We start from the raw sequence: 15,845 nt of genomic DNA, 5'->3' as shown, positions 1-15,845 counted from the left end.
GCATTTTCTCAGGCTTTTCCTTTTTTTAGATCAAACACCTACTGTAATGCCTCAAGTATCACCCGGTATCATATATTATTCAGCAGCTTTGTAGTTTTCTTCCATTTTCCTCAAACACTGTAACTCTGATTTTGCTCATTTGCAGCTTTTCCTGAGTGGGTGGAGCACATCAGCAGCGCCGAGAAAGACCTCAGCAGTGATTACACTATGTCCTGCATCGCTAGCGGCAAACCTAAACCACACATCCGCTGGCTGAAAAATGGAGAGCTGGTAATATTCAAACTCATAAATCTTAATTGTCCCATAACTGAGCAATTTAGCTACAGCTGTAAAATGCTCAGAGCCTCCTTGGCAGCTCTGTGAGCTCTCTTAGAACCTGTTCAGTGTGCAGCGCAGGGTTGTTACAGTAGCACAGCAGTGACAGGAAGCTGGCACTGCGCGTACACATCATGTCAGGAAATAGTACGTGTTGTTATTGAGCGGGTGCCAGCATGGGTTGTGTAACCCTCCATAGAAACAACTGTCATCAGGCCTGAAAAATGCCCAAGAGAGAAGCAGGTACAGTAGTGACAGCAGTGTGGGGGAGGCTGTTTGATGTATGTGGCTGGAAACATCATTATGCATTAATGGCATCCTCTCCCAGTCAAATAATCTAATTGTCATCTCTCTCTGTGGAAGTCAACAGTCAACAGTTTGATTTGAATCTTTGCTTAGTGCTATAGTTTGAAACTAGTGAAATGAAGAATGGTGCTATTTTAACTTCACTCTGCTGTTATTTTCCACAGTTGGACAGGAAAGAGATGACGTTCAGCAGCTTGACGTTCACCGATTCAGGGATGTACCAGTGCATAGCAGAGAATCACCACGGACTCATATATGCCAACGCAGAGCTGCGTGTGTTTGGTGAGTCACACTTTGGCTACAAGCGCAGCACAAATGGCTGCATCAGAGATTTAAAGGTCATGTTTCAAGCTGACTAATTGGAGCTTATTAGGACATAGAGAGTGCAATGTCAGATTTTGTTAAGAAAAACTACTTTTACATGGCTGAAAAAAAAAAAACTCCACAATTGGAAAAGTGGACTTTGGTAATTCAAAATAGCACGCACAATATGTTAGATCAGTAAGCTACACATTTTTATGAATGTAAAATGTCTCATACATTTATGCATGAATGCACTGAATGCATATTCTACTAAGTTTGTGATGAATAATCCACACCGTCGCTCCTCAGCTTGTGCTCCCACGTTTGAACACAACCCAGTGAAGAGAGTCCTGGCAGCTAAAAACGGCCGTGTGGTGATCGAATGTCGACCCAAAGCTGCTCCAAAGCCTGCCTTCTCCTGGAGCAAAGACACAGAGCTGCTTTCCAACTCTACCAGGTGAGCAGTCTCTTCATGAGGTGCCACTCTTCTTTTTGTCCTCTGATCTGTAAATATTGCAAGGACATGTCTTCATTCAGAGAGGCTGCTTCATCACGGCACAGTTTTCCTTGGTGGTATTTAATGAAAACATTCATCAACCTTTTCCTGTGACTGTGAGACATATTTGGGTCATATTAACACAAGGACGAGTATCTGGATCTAGAGGCGATCCCCTCAAGACACATACAAGACAGTGATTTGGGGGATGTAGATAAACTGTAGATCTCTTAAATCTACTCTGTAAGTCTTTAGTGTTATTTGTCAGTGATTGCTGTGCACTGCTTTGCTGTCTGTCACTGGTTGACATTAAGCTCATTCTCAAGCTCATCAGCGTGGACAGACAGGATGTGTGAACTCCTGTCTTGTGCTCCTCACTGACAAAACAAGCCTAATCTGCGAGCTCTAAGACCCCCAACCCTTTCCCCTCACCCCACACAACCCCGTGCACCACACTGGGATTCACATAGAGGAGGAGTAGCAGCCAAATTACTATGCAGCATATGCCCCACTAATACCCTCTGTGGTGGCTGTCTGCGTGAGAGACGGTGTGAAGTAGTGACGGGGCGGCTGCCGCGATGGTATTTGTCATGCATGAATATGAAATATGCAGAGAAAAATGAATCAAAGATTGTTGCCTTGCCTTTAGCGCAATTTAATGTTGCGTCTTGTTGAGTAGTTTCAACCTCACATACGTTTCTTCTTGGATAGCCGTGAATCCATTAGGGAACTGGCAAACATTCAGACTACCCTCATCATTTTTCATCATCCACATATCAGTGGAATAACATACGCTGGACTTTTGACCTTCACATTGTGCTGAATATTTCATATCATACAGCTCTTTCTCGCCAGTGTGTGAAGAATTCGTTCTGGTTTCTCCTCAGGGTGTTCATCTGGGAGGATGGCAGCCTGGAGATCCTCAACGTGACGCGAGCAGATGAAGGCAGGTACACCTGCTTCGCAGAGAATGACCGGGGCAAGGCCAACAGCACGGGCTCTCTGTTGGTTACAGGCAAGTTCCAGCTAATGAACTCAATTAATAACTCTCTTTAAACCTCTTTTTTGTAATCTTTCCAGGACAGTCTGTGTGCTTTGACTGACGTCGGCCTTCGCTGGCAATCATCCCTGTCACTCTCAGTCCCACCGAACAGTCCTGACCTCCAAATGTCTGCTGTTGTTGAATTATGGCCCTCTAAGCAGAGTGACAGTATACAGGCTTCTGGTGGATATTCAGTCAATCCCAGAGGACTGAGGCGTGAGGGGATAGCTTTAGATCAGATGTGATGAGACAAGGGCTTATTCCTCACGCTGTTCAATAAGAAATGAGGATCAGACTTGAGTTATGAATTTGTTAAGATAGTTTGTTTAATACTAAATAATGATGTTGATATGAGGTTTTTTCTTGATTGTCATGTCTTTTCTGTAGACGTGCCATCTCAGCTGTCAAACATTTAGAGTTTTTTACAGTTGATCTACAGCAGGGCTGGATGTACAGCTCTTTCCTGCCCTCTTCTGGACATTTGTGCATATTGACCAGTTCGACCTAAATTATGTTGACACCAAATACTTTAACATCTACTGTCTGTCGTCTGTCTTCTGAGACTCCCTCTTTCATTTAAGTAATATACCTGCATTTTTATTCTACTAAATCAAATTTCTAATAACCTAAATGAGGTTTCAGTAGCTGGACAGACCTCTTCCTCTTCATCACTGATCCCCTCATCCACTTGTTTTTCCCCAGAGTCCACAAAAATCACCCTGGCACCATCCAACTCTGACGTTAAAGTGGGTGAGAACGCCTGGATGCAGTGTGCCGCATCACATGACTCCTCCCTGGACATCACCTTCATCTGGTCCTTGGATGCCCGGGTCATTGACCTCCACAAGGAAAGCCAACATTACGAACGCACCCCGGTGAGACGTCACGTTGATCATTTTAAAGAGAAATGAACATAAACAATCCAAGTTTAACTCGACTGCACCAACTTTGCCCCAGCTGCAAAATCGTAGCTGTAGCCTGGAGTTCAGCCACGTCAAATCATATTTGAGGTCAGTTTGATGTCGTAGTATTTTTATTGGACTACCTGAAACGGAAAAGTACAGCCTGCTTTAAATGAAAATAATTGTAAAAGCCATTTCACATTCCTTCCTTGAGTGGAATAGCGCATTGTATATCTGTTTAATAGCAATTTCCGCTAACATTCATTATTGTTGACATGACCTGCTCTCTCTCTGTAGTGCAGCTCTAACCGTAAGTTAGTGGTAAGCATTTCTCATTTGTCTCTGCCCGCTAGGAAAACACCATATTATGACTGTGATTGATGATTCCTCATTTTTGTACACAAGGAGGATTTTCCCCTCATAAGAAAATGGGGTCCAGTTCCACTTAATACTCTTTGTGTGCTATTAGTAAAACCAGCTTGACTCACATGCAGAGTTCATCCACTCATGTGTTTTTAAAGGAGGTTTACATGATGGTTTTACCTTTCTACATTGAGGGTGCTGACGAGAGCAAACACTGTGTGCAGCTTGACATTTCTTCACAGGGAAAGAGGTGATAGCCCTTTAGCTGAATCCCAGCTCCCTTAATTGGATGCTCAAGTATCTCGGGTCTCCTTTTCTGCGTTTCAAGATGAGATTCAGGCAGAAAATCAAACCTGATGATTTTGCTCTGATAAGCACACAGTGGGAAATCCTGACTCCAGATGTGTGATGTTCTGCTCAGTCCTCAATTAAGTGTTGTCTGTTGTGTTGTTTTTTGCAGAATGGAAGCTCTAACGGCGAGCTGCTGATCAAGAACGCCCAGCTGAGGCATGCTGGACTCTACACCTGCACCGCACAGACTCCCATTGACAATGTTACTGCCTCTGCCCACCTGGTCGTCAGGGGTGAGCCATGAGTGGTGCAGTTATAGTACACATATGCAGACAGTCATGTGATTGAAATGTCTTCAAGGCTCTGAAAATGCATTTGATGCTGATCTGTCAACGTTCTAACTTTTTGTTATTTTACATGAGACATTTCTGTATTCTGTGTTTTATATGGGCTCTTTTCACTGGTTTGAAGTGGGCGGAACAATGTTGGAAAATGTGATGTCACATACTTACAGTGCACCAATCAGGATTAAGTAACATTTGCGTCAAAACGTGACCACAATTGCTGGTTTGTTTGTGTACCGTCAGTCAAATTTGATCAAAACATGCCCACAAAGTCCTGATGAAGCAGATTAGCTGAGTTTATGACTGTTAAAGTCTCGTGTGTACTTTAATAGTTGCCCATTTATTAATATTAAATGTTGTGGAGAAAAGCTTCAAATCCAATCAGAAAAGCTTCAAATCAAAGTTATCAGGGGGATTAAAGTGAACACAAAACTTTAACTAAATTCCACAGTTTATCAGGCGCCTATTCCTAAATTGCTCATTAAAACTCTTCTTGTCAGACCATTAATGTATTGCTAGAAAGTGCATGCGTGTGAATAAAAGAGAGAGGAGACAAAGAGAGAGATAACACAAGTGCTGTACGCTCTCCAGCGTGTTTTTGCAGAGAAGAAAATCTCTCCAGAGTAACCAGACCGTAGCCTTTTTTGCTGGATAATCTGTCAACCCCGAGACTCGATGTGAAAAGAGAGAGAGAGAGAAAGTGCTGGAAAAGCTAAGGAAGAAAATGTCTTGTGTCCTCATGCAGGAGACAGAGACACACGCACAGGGAGCACTAGCTATCTTCCACTCAGAAAAGGTCAGCCTAACGTCTCAAACATGATGCATTTTGCCAATAAATGGCTGCAGCCTTTCTATAAGTGCAAGAAATAGCGAAGAATTCAGCTCAAACATATCGGCTGATGCCTTCCTTCCACATTACATTGTTTGGCCATGAGGGAATATTTATCCAAATCTGCTATGTCCCGCCAGGCAAAGTTGTTGCAGGAAGTTTAGTATTTTCCTGGGAGTCTTGGTAACAAGCCCTTGCTATGGTTGCATTATTGGAAACAGTAGTTTAAGTGTGTGGAGTGTATGGAGGGTCAGCCCCCACCATGTATTCAAAGCGTGTAGAACATGACAGATTTCAATCTTTCACCTCAATATTTTGATACGGAGTACTGCTTGTTCTTCCAGCCACGTACAGATATCAACATGCCAAACATCCACAGTGTTCTGTCTGTCATTTACTGTATTTCACCTCCTGGGTGATTCATCAGGCTTTGTTTTCACCCTCCACTTCCTGATGAGTGAGAGCTTGCCTTACAGCCCTCCCCTCGGGTCTTGAAACAGGCCCAGTGTTGGCGGACAAAGGGTCTCTTCAAATAGCAACCCAAGAACCCTAGCAGTGATCTGGCTGCCAGTGATCCCTGTTGTGCCCTGGGTGTGCTGCCACCTCCGCTGCTTTCTGAGCAGGTGTTGACAGATGGCCAGGTGAACGCACAGCGGCAGACTGTGACGTCTCCCAGAGTGCAACCAAAACACAAGCCCTGGGCCGCTCCTAATGGAGTGCCAAATGCCAGCAGTCCGGGGTGCAGGGAGGGAGAGATGAAAGACAGCCATTTATCACGGCAGATGAGGAAGCAGATCTGCTTCAGGAGATTGTCCGACCTAAAAACACGGCTCTGCACCTGTAGCTTGTTATTAGTAGGGATTTGAGATAGGGAGAAGAGCTGTTTTCATATGACGGGTGTGTGTGTTGTTGTAGTGTAACGTTTCAGTCTTGCCGGTGTTGAAATGTGGCTGTGTTAATGTAAGTGTCTGTGAATTAGCAAAACTATTCATAAACTTTATAAAATGTGCTTCTTGGGATGCAGTCAGTGAAAAACGCTGAAGCTTATCACTTCAAACACATTGTGCTGAGCATCCATATGACACAGTGTTGTACAGAAATGGAAAATCTGCACTATATTTCATCCCTTACATTGAATTGCAAAAAGAGCTGTAGATGTTTCTCTGCTCTGCTTTCTCTCTTGACTCTTAGAGGAGAGGGGAAGCTTAAGGGCTGTCCAGCTTTGGCTGTTTAATCGCCTTACTTGTCTCGGCTCATATTCATGACTTGGAAAAAGCAAATCCTGGCTGATTTCTGAGGCTGTGGGTTGGGAGGCTAACCCTGAGGCAGTCTGGGTTTTCTATTAGGCCATTTTTATGTTCCAAAAGAAGAATCAAGAGGAGCGGGAGGACCAAGAGAAACATTGGATTCAAAAGCTTTTGCTTAAGCTTTAGTTCATATATGTCAATGGGCTCTAAGCTTTAATGTGTTAATCCATCAGTCTTTGCTGATGTCTTTTAAAGAAGCGACTAAAAAGAGGAAATGTGAGGGCTTTGATGTGCTGTGTTTCATGTGCATCAAACAGTTGCCTTTTTGGAGACTGGTGTTGAAGTACAAAGATGTTAAAAGGCTCAGGACTTTCGCCAAGATTGTCCCCATGAGCTTCAAAAAAGATAAAGCTCTTTCAATAACAATGAATCCTCATTTTCTCTGTGAGCAAGAAGGACGTTCACTCTCCGTCGCAAGCGGGCAAAGTGGGAATATAAACGTATGAACTTCAGGCTAAAGGACAGTGTCACCAGTCTCAACAGAGCCGTGCGGCCACACTTGTATTCACCCATCAAACAACACTTCTAAATCGTCTCTTATTCCTTTCTTTACCCCAGGTCCCCCCGGTGCCCCAGGTGGGGTGCGAGTGATGAACAAAACTGACAAGACTGTAACATTGCAGTGGAGCCGTGGAGCAGACAACCACAGCCCAATCTCCAAATATACCATCCAGTACAGGGACTCCTTCTCAAAGGACGTCTGGAAGACTGCCACTACATGTGAGCGACGCCAGCACGCTGGTCGGACAAATAAACACTGCTACCTTAATGCTGAGCTGGCTCTGGTGTTATAATAATTTGGGTCATGCCACATAGTGATACTGCAGGCCTACATGGTGGTTAATGTCTCTTAAAGATGGCTACAGTGTAATTAAGTCACGCCTCAAAGACTTAAAATATAGGAAAGGATTCCAAAAATGGAAATTCATTGTTGCTTTAAGGATATTTTTGTTAAATGGTATAATGCTTTAACATACCGTGCTATCGCCCTGAATTTAAATTAAATCCATGCATTTCTCTGCAGCGCCCGCAGATGTAGAGGGGAATGAGGAGATGGCCACAGTGGTGGATTTATTCCCCTGGACAGAATATGAGTTCAGGGTGATTGCCACCAACACTCTGGGCACAGGAGAGCCAAGCAGCCCCTCACCTAAAGAGAAAACCCTGGAAGCAAGTAAGAGCATGTCCTGACTTTGGGCTAACATTCGGTACAGATTTATGGTACGAAGACTAACGTGAAAGGTCATGGAAATGCGGTGCCTACGGTCCAGCTTTCCATTCTGATATTTATTCTTCATCATTCTATTATAGCACTGTTTACTCATGTTAAGTATCGCTGCAGAAATGAGTCAGCAGAAATCCCATCAAGCTGTACTTCCTGCAGCGGACGCATGCTGCCAAACTCACCACACAAACCTCGACAAATGAGCACTGTGCTGAAACTGTATACTGAAATTCAATTATAAAATGGAAATCACAGGCCTACTGTAACCTCTCTTAAAAAAACAATCATCATTTGAGGGCCAGCTACTAGACTCGGGACAAAACAAGAGAACCTTTGCCTCTCAGTCTCCTTCAGTGGCAAGGTTCCCACACTGACATTAAGGTGTTGCATTTGGCACGAAAGAGGACATTGATATTGTATTTGCAGAGGAAGGATGTTTCAGTACCGATGCCAGGTGTAGGTTACACAGCCTGTGTGGGTTGGCGTTGTTTGTGTGGATTCTTAGCATGTGGGCTCAGGGTTTTGCTCTTGCTGTCTCATTGTAGTTCCTGTGGTGGCGCCCTCGGACGTCGGCGGGGGTGGAGGGACTAGCAGAGAGCTGACCATCACGTGGACGGTAGGTCTGGACTTTCCACTTTGTGCAGAGGGGAAAAGGGTCACAAGCTCATGTAAAAGCTCTCAGAGAGAAGATATGCGGCTGCTAATGATATTATTATAGTTTCAGTTTGAAATAATGATACTAACCTTTATTTTATAGCACTGTTCAAAACAAAAAAAACGTGCCAGAACAAATAGAAACAGATGTAATTTGACAATAAAAAGCTGAGGGAAAATGCATGCGTATTCCAGTTGCTTGTTTGCGGGCAGACATCACAGAAGAATGGATAGCTGCACGCTCATGACTCTGACGCAACGGATGAAAATGAACGTTTGGATGAAACAGGACTGTATTTTGACAGTTAAAAAGTGGTCCATGAAAATGCTGTAAATGAAGAAAATACATTTAGAATAGGGTCAATTAAAGGCCAGTTTTTTGTAGATATTTAAAGGAAGCTGATAAGTGATAAGTTTCCAGTTGCTTTGTTGGTACATCGGCAGATCAAATATATGGCAGAGAGCTGTCAAACCTGTGGACAGCACATCACAAAACATACAGAGAGACTGGAGAACAAGCATCGGATAATCTTACATTTAATACCAAACAAAACAGTCAGTGTCATGAAAAATCAATGACAGAACTGAATCATTTCCCTCCTGCAGCTGTGGATAAATTAGCTCTCATGGGTAAATTTCCTCTTGCCTGTCTGAGGCACGGCCGTTCGATTCCCGAGCAGCTGGAGGACGAGGTGGCGTTTTAGAGGTCTGCGGTGCCTAATGCAGGCAGGTCTTACTGGGTAATGTGACATAAAAGCCAGAGTGCCAATAGAGGAAATGAGGCATCAGGACAGATCGACAGGCAGGAGCCAGCAAAGTGTCACAACGCTTTTCGTCATTTCACTGAACAGCATGTAAACATCATCTGATTAGTAGAACTGGCCCCTCTGTGAGTGAATCCTAGTGTAGAGGACAAGCGTAAGTGGATGATGCTTGACTGTAATTCCCACTGGAGAGACGCCGGCTTGAGAGCTGTGTTGGATAAAACACTTGCCACATTAACGTGAATGTTTGATATTTCTGTCATCAGCCTGTGCAGCCACAGTACTACTATGGGCCGAACTTTGGCTACATCGTGGCCTTTAAACCTCAAGACGATAACGAGTGGAGGAAGGTGACGGTAGCCGACCCCCAGGCCAAGCGCTACGTCCACAAAGACTCCTCCTTGCCTCCGTCGACGGAGTTTCAAGTCAAAGTCAAAGCGTTCAACAGCAAAGGAGAGGGACCCTTCAGCCTAACAGCCGTCATTTACTCCGCACAGGATGGTAAGCACTGAAGAGATTCACAGCTCTCAACACCAAAGTGTAAAAAGCGAAAATGTGCCAGAACGATGTCACAGATCAACCTGGTCCTGTTTTCTCAGCGTCACAGAGAATGATGAGGAATTCCTCAATATGCCAACACTCTGCTATTTCAATCTGTCAGTGTCGGCTACTTATCACGGCCAGGGTTTTCAATGGACTTGGATCCATTTAATAGGAGTTCTCATGTATAGTTGTGAGGAATTTTAATACCCCTTGAAAGCGAACCCATCTTCCCCTCGCTCGCTCTTTCCTTGCGGGGGGATTATCATGATCTATGTAGCATGAACCAGAAAGCTGATAATTCGCCCAAGGATGCAAAGCATTTAGCCTAGTTATTAACTTCCACTGACAGACAGTTGAGATAACCACCGGCAACCCAGACATGATGGGTTACAGAGATGCCCTGTTGCCATGGAAACCCACTTTGGGAACCGTTTGCAGTTTGGGTGTCTTTTATTTTATTGCTAAGCCTGCAAAGCGCGCTGCCTCCAGGGGTGTGGCCATTTGTATCTGTGCTCTGCACGCTGGCTCTGCAGTATTGTTTCTTCATGTGATGGGTTGTTGGTTCAAGGCCCAGCGTGAAAATGTAACATTCAAGGACAGTTTCCTGGCTGGGACAGCCTACACGCAGAGAATAACTGGCCCATAAGTCATGGGAAAGTGTCCAGTGAAGGAATATGGGCCAAGAAAGATCTCTGTCACTTCACTTGTTCCTCACTGCGAATGAGTCACATGACTGAAATGATGCTCGAGCACCACTGAGAGAAAAATGGCGTTAATAAGGCCAATGGATACAGACAAGGAACGCTAAGTAGTTTATAGTCAAGGTAATGGATCCATTAGCGTGTGTGGTGCACAGATTGATATCAAACTAAATGTATTCATACAGTACATATAAAATACTCTACGTTGGAGCTTTGTGTGTGCAGTATAAAACCACTTCTAGCGTATCAGGACTGCATGGTCTTTCTCCTTTTCCCCTGTTTCTCCACAGCTGCCACTATCAAATAAAGCAGAAATGGCAAAAAAGATAATAACCTCTGAAAGTCATGTCCTTAAAAATGGTCCCGTTCCTCCATCCTATTCAATAAAGTGTACTTTGTGTTTCTCCTCAGCTCCGTCTGAAGCCCCTGTGAGCGTTGACGGCAAAGCTCTCTCTGCCACAGACGCCGTCGTGTGGTGGCTGCCGCTCTCACAAAGCAATATAGATGGATACCAGGTCAGCGGAAACTTGTTTGTGTGATCTGGTTTAAACTCCTGTTTTTAAACATCTCATGGCTGACATGAAAAAATCACTACAGCCTCCAAATATTTGTCTTTCACATGTCTTCGAAAGAATTACTATAAACGTGTTGCTTCATATAAATACAGTAAAGCCACTCTTTCTTCACTCTTTTTCAAGTTCTGAACCTCTTAGTAGAACTTTTATACCTTCTAGTTTGCACAAATTAGCTTCGTATCTATCTTAATTTTACTTGTACTATGCTTTCCCATGACTTTTTCCTTGTCCTCATGCTGTAAATCAGTCCTTTGTACACCTGGCTGGTTTTGGATCGTAGCCATCTCACCTGTGTTCCTGTGTGTCGCAGGTGAAGTACTGGAGGAATCATGAAGACAGTGAGGGAGGCGCCCAGAGGGTGGTGGTACCCAGCAGGGAGAACCACACCCGGCTGGAGGGTATGAAGGCCAACTCCCAATACCTCGTTGAGGTTCGGGGGTACAACTCTGCAGGATACGGACCGGCCAGCGAGCGACTCCAGATCCACACCAAGAAAGCCCGTACGTTGAGCTTCAGAGCGGATCAGCGTTGACAAGCAGGGAAAACAGCATTCATCTCATAATCCTTACTCAGAAGTGTCATTTTAATGTCACTCTTATTCATTGCCATTTTTGTGTCTTTAACCAGCTCCAAGTCGACCCCCCAGAATAATCGGTAAAAAGTTAAAGGGCCAGTCTGTGAATATCGCCTGGGAAATTGTGCCACCACTTGCTAACGAGGCATCGATAGATGGCTACAAAGTGAGTACATTTCTGCGTTTACTTACGCAGATTCTGGTCTCTTAACCTGACGTTTCTCATACCGTATACGTGTGGCACACCTAGGTGCTGTACAGGCAGCAGGGCCACTCCACAGGCACGCTGTACACCACCAGCAGACGGTACATAGACCTTCCCCTGCTCACAGATGGGAACTACGTGGTGGAGGTGCGGGCGCACACAGAGGGGGGAGACGGGGCTGTCGCACAAATCGAAATCACAGGTAACTGACAGACTCCATCGTGTACTCGTCCCCTCAATAAAGCTTTTTGAACTTTTCTCTCTTGTTGATTAATACTCTGAATAACTACACTTTTACAGACTGTCGTAGTGGACTAAGGGGCAATGAATGAAAATATGTTTTAAAGCAGGAAGCTGAATAACAAGGTTAATTGTGAGAACGCTATGCATCTGGTGTCAGGGCAGTTGAAAATGAGCCAAAATCAACCTGGACTCTTCTTTTCAGTAAACGTTTAATAGAGCGTTGGGAAGCAGAAAAGCTGCCGACACTTTACGACAAAGGTGCTAATTTAGAAGAAGGACTCCTCCTTTCCTGTCAATGGTGTTTTCTCTTGGATGAACACTGAAATTGAATTTAATGACTGAGAGTAATCTGGTGCAAAAAGAACTATTGTATTCACCCGGGCTTAGTTTCACATCATCGGAACAAAAGTAAAGACAGCCTTCGGGTATCTAATCACATTTTAAATCCACAGTGCTGAGGTGACGCGCTGTGGCTGTTCGTTCCTGGCCTGCCATTTGCTTGTGAGATTATAGCGGGTTCAGAGCTGGCAGTAGGTTATCATTTGTCACAGCTAGAGGGTTCCCATGGGCCGGCGCAGAGCTGTCACTGCAGGTTTCATACCTTAGATTGGAGGAGTAAGATGGGAAACTTTACGGTCCGTGACTAAAGCCTTGATAGCCCGCTGACTCGATCCCCTCACTGGCTGATGGAGTGACAGGTAGGCTGGCCGGGCAGAGGAGGCCTTAAGCCTCTGTAATTGATCTTGATGAGTAGAGGAAACCCCTCCTGTGGTTTTCCCTTATCCCTTATCGTTCAGTCCAGACCCACCTGACAGCTTGATTTCACAGACCGGGAATTTAAGCCGTGGGGAATTTCAAACGCAGGGCATTGACAAATGGAGGGGCATTTAAGGTGATGGGGTATAATAGATGGGGTATAATATCAGACTTCACACACCAAATGTGGTCTTTAGTTTGACGGATGAGAGCTGGTCACTCAAGGAACATGTATTATCTCTCCCCCCTCAGATTTGACTGTCAGTCCAGTTATTTTTCAATCTGTGTGTGTCTCTCAGGTGGAGGTGTCATGGTCGCCCAGCCTCTCGGCGTACTCTCCCTGCTCCTGGTGGCCCTCTTCTGCCTCAACCTCTGAATGTAGCGCCATCTTTGTCTTCACTTCCCACGAAGGAGACTCTTTACGGTTGACGCCTATAAGGACTTAGGGACTCTTTCCACAAACGTTCGGTTCCACCCTATAACCCGGGATGTCATATTCCAACTCTTCCCCTCTGGAATATGTTTGTGGAAATAGACACAGAAATGGAAAAAAATTGGAAAAGGACAAAGACATCCCTTATTTATCCACAAAAAGCCTCTTTGGAGGAGTGTCAAAGGAGTTCTGTCAACTTTTTAAATATGCCTTATATAAATGACTGCACTTATCTTCCACATGAACTTGTTTTAAAGTGGATCATGAAGGAAAGTGTGAACATGACACTTTGCATACGTTAGCTGTTAAGTCTTTTTACGTCATGAAGCCGACATTTCTTACATAGATAAAGACGCCGTTCGCTCAGGAATGTAGGCTTCATTTGATCGGTGATATTTTGGAAAATCTATCCTACAGTGCATTCCATAGTTTAAGGTAAACAAGTAGCTGTGAAGGATAAGTGTATGAGTTTATAAAAATGTCTTTATGTCTTTCTTTACTTGCAGTTCAGTGGCATTTTCTTCTGTTTTCTTTTTAAAATGAAGCACACCCTTTGTTACTGAGATACAGTCAAAGCAAATCTCCCTCTCTCATACTTTTATACATTTTATTAAACAACATCATAGACGAAAGAGCAGTTTATGTCATGCTGAAATAATATATCCAGTAATCCATGTTTCTTTTCTATCTAATATATTATGGATGTTATTTGAAGAAAAATAGATTTTTTTGACCTGCAATCAGTGCTTATTTCCAAATCATAACATGAGCTCTATTAATAGAACTTTCAAAACGTGTGCATGTTGTCTTCGATAGGTGGAGGAAATGTTTCAATGGTTCAAACGTGTTTGGGATCCAGATTTGCAAAGCTGAATGTAAAGCGAACCACAGGAGCAGGAAGTGAACTGAGCAGCGTATCAGACGTGCAGTTTCAAACACAGCAGACGGTGTGTGACAGCGGCCATTCTGACTGCTCGCCACCTCTGGTGACACGACTGTGCAGTGATCAAGGCTTTGCCACGACATCTGGGTCGATACTGAGAGTGAAAACGGCTCCATGATTGCGATCTAAACCTAAAGTAAAGTAAAAAATAAAAAGAAAGTCCCAGACTTTTGTTTTGACTGTATCACTAGGACCTCAGTGGTACCTGCTGGTGCTTTGTAAAGAATGTTGGCATTTGAGTTACTGTAAACATTTTCATTTCATCTCTCTCATTTCTGGTTTTGTGTGGGAGTCACTATTAACTGTTACAGTGAACAGTAGCGACACTCATGCCCTCCAATAACTGTGCAATGTCTGGTTCATCTGTGGCTACTTTATATTTTCTAATAAGACAACTTGCCTAGCTCCTAAAACAGTGATCTAGTATATTTCATTTTCCATGATCTGATATAAACAGAAGCATAAGTAAAGCCATTCATGTCAGCGGTAAGAGCCCATTCAGAGCTCATGACGATTCATCTGCATTATTTTTGTCTTTTTATTAACATGTGATCAGAGATATATAAACATTATCAACTGCTGTCGCTTTTGTTAATGATTATTATATTTGTATTCATGACCCACCTCTAGCTGGACAGTTTCAAAGTTTATTTCCCTCGAATGGAGGAACAAATGCTGTGTTTTTGAATTCCTCCTCTCATTTCTTGTATGACTGATGCTGGCCGTGCTTCTACATTGTGACTATATCAACATCCACCACAAAGTGCTTTTCCCAGTTTCCCTTCATGCAACAAATCATAAAAAAAAAAGAGTTGCCAAATGCATGAATGCCTTGAACTTTGACATTTTGGAAGAAGCAGTGGCTCTACATTCTAACATGCATGACAGTGGAAGACCAAGTGACACATTACTTTGCAACAAAACATCATAGCAACTCGTCGACCTCTCAGCTTCATATGAAATACATTCCATTCCTGAGTGACATCCCTTTACGTCAGAGACAGCGTAGATGTAAGCCTAATATGTGCGTTAGCTGCTAAGCTCCATTAAGCCAGTCATCTCACGGGGAGAGGAGTTTTAGAGAGAAAATCTTACACTGACTAAAGGAATCTCACTCACTGAAGTTCAGAAACGGTCCTGCAGTCTCGCGCACACGATGGTTGGAGTTTGATAGCATCACTGGTGGCAGTGGCCGCATGTTTGCTGAAGTTCAGCAGCTCGCTGGGCTTGAACGGCACTTGTGAGGGATGAAACTGGAACCTCTCATTGGCTGGACAAGGAACAATAAAAGTGTAGGTACCTATTAAAGTGCTCTGGTGTTTTCTCTTGTTTTGCAGTGACTTTTCAGATATGAGCCCCACAGAGTCTTCAACAATGTGAGTTTACTGTGAGTGTGAGTGCAGCTAAAAACTGAATCAAGCACTTTTGGCTGGTGTGAGTCAGGACTACAGCCCATGAAGAAGAAGTATTCAGATTGCTAAGTAAAAGTAGCAAAACAATGATGTAAAATAAAAATCGAAGGACATAACTGTCAACTAAATGTGGTTTAGTATCGTAGTTTGAAGTGCTCATTATGCAGACTGAGTCCTTACAAAGGATGATGTCGTCACATCCAGGAAACCCAAAATTATCTCTCTAAATAGCTTACAATTAGAATTACATAAATATATAAAGTATGCTTTATTCCACAGTGGTGCCTGGAACTTTAATAATGTTGTAAATGGTTGAAGT

General features: G+C 43.7%; 1 protein-coding gene across 1 annotated transcript in view; it reads left to right on the top strand.

Annotated features, from left to right (window-relative positions):
* LOC143322729 (contactin-1a-like) overlaps positions 1 to 15,425 on the top strand; it is a 63,184-nt gene extending 47,759 nt beyond the window's left edge. Inside the window, exons 10-24 of the mRNA XM_076734119.1 lie at positions 146 to 270; positions 786 to 903; positions 1,234 to 1,381; positions 2,308 to 2,435; positions 3,165 to 3,337; positions 4,188 to 4,311; positions 7,057 to 7,218; positions 7,523 to 7,672; positions 8,269 to 8,339; positions 9,408 to 9,642; positions 10,797 to 10,900; positions 11,271 to 11,460; positions 11,588 to 11,700; positions 11,785 to 11,941; positions 13,038 to 15,425. Coding sequence (XP_076590234.1) covers positions 146 to 270; positions 786 to 903; positions 1,234 to 1,381; positions 2,308 to 2,435; positions 3,165 to 3,337; positions 4,188 to 4,311; positions 7,057 to 7,218; positions 7,523 to 7,672; positions 8,269 to 8,339; positions 9,408 to 9,642; positions 10,797 to 10,900; positions 11,271 to 11,460; positions 11,588 to 11,700; positions 11,785 to 11,941; positions 13,038 to 13,114 — 2,075 coding nt within the window. The 3' untranslated portion in view covers positions 13,115 to 15,425. The remainder of the gene's footprint in view (positions 1 to 145; positions 271 to 785; positions 904 to 1,233; positions 1,382 to 2,307; positions 2,436 to 3,164; positions 3,338 to 4,187; positions 4,312 to 7,056; positions 7,219 to 7,522; positions 7,673 to 8,268; positions 8,340 to 9,407; positions 9,643 to 10,796; positions 10,901 to 11,270; positions 11,461 to 11,587; positions 11,701 to 11,784; positions 11,942 to 13,037) is intronic.
* The last annotated feature ends 420 nt before the right edge of the window (positions 15,426 to 15,845 follow it).

Source organism: Chaetodon auriga, chromosome 6, assembly GCF_051107435.1.
Source record: "Chaetodon auriga isolate fChaAug3 chromosome 6, fChaAug3.hap1, whole genome shotgun sequence".
Lineage (NCBI taxonomy): Eukaryota > Metazoa > Chordata > Actinopteri > Chaetodontiformes > Chaetodontidae > Chaetodon > Chaetodon auriga.
This window is presented reverse-complemented; position numbering and strand designations above follow the sequence as displayed.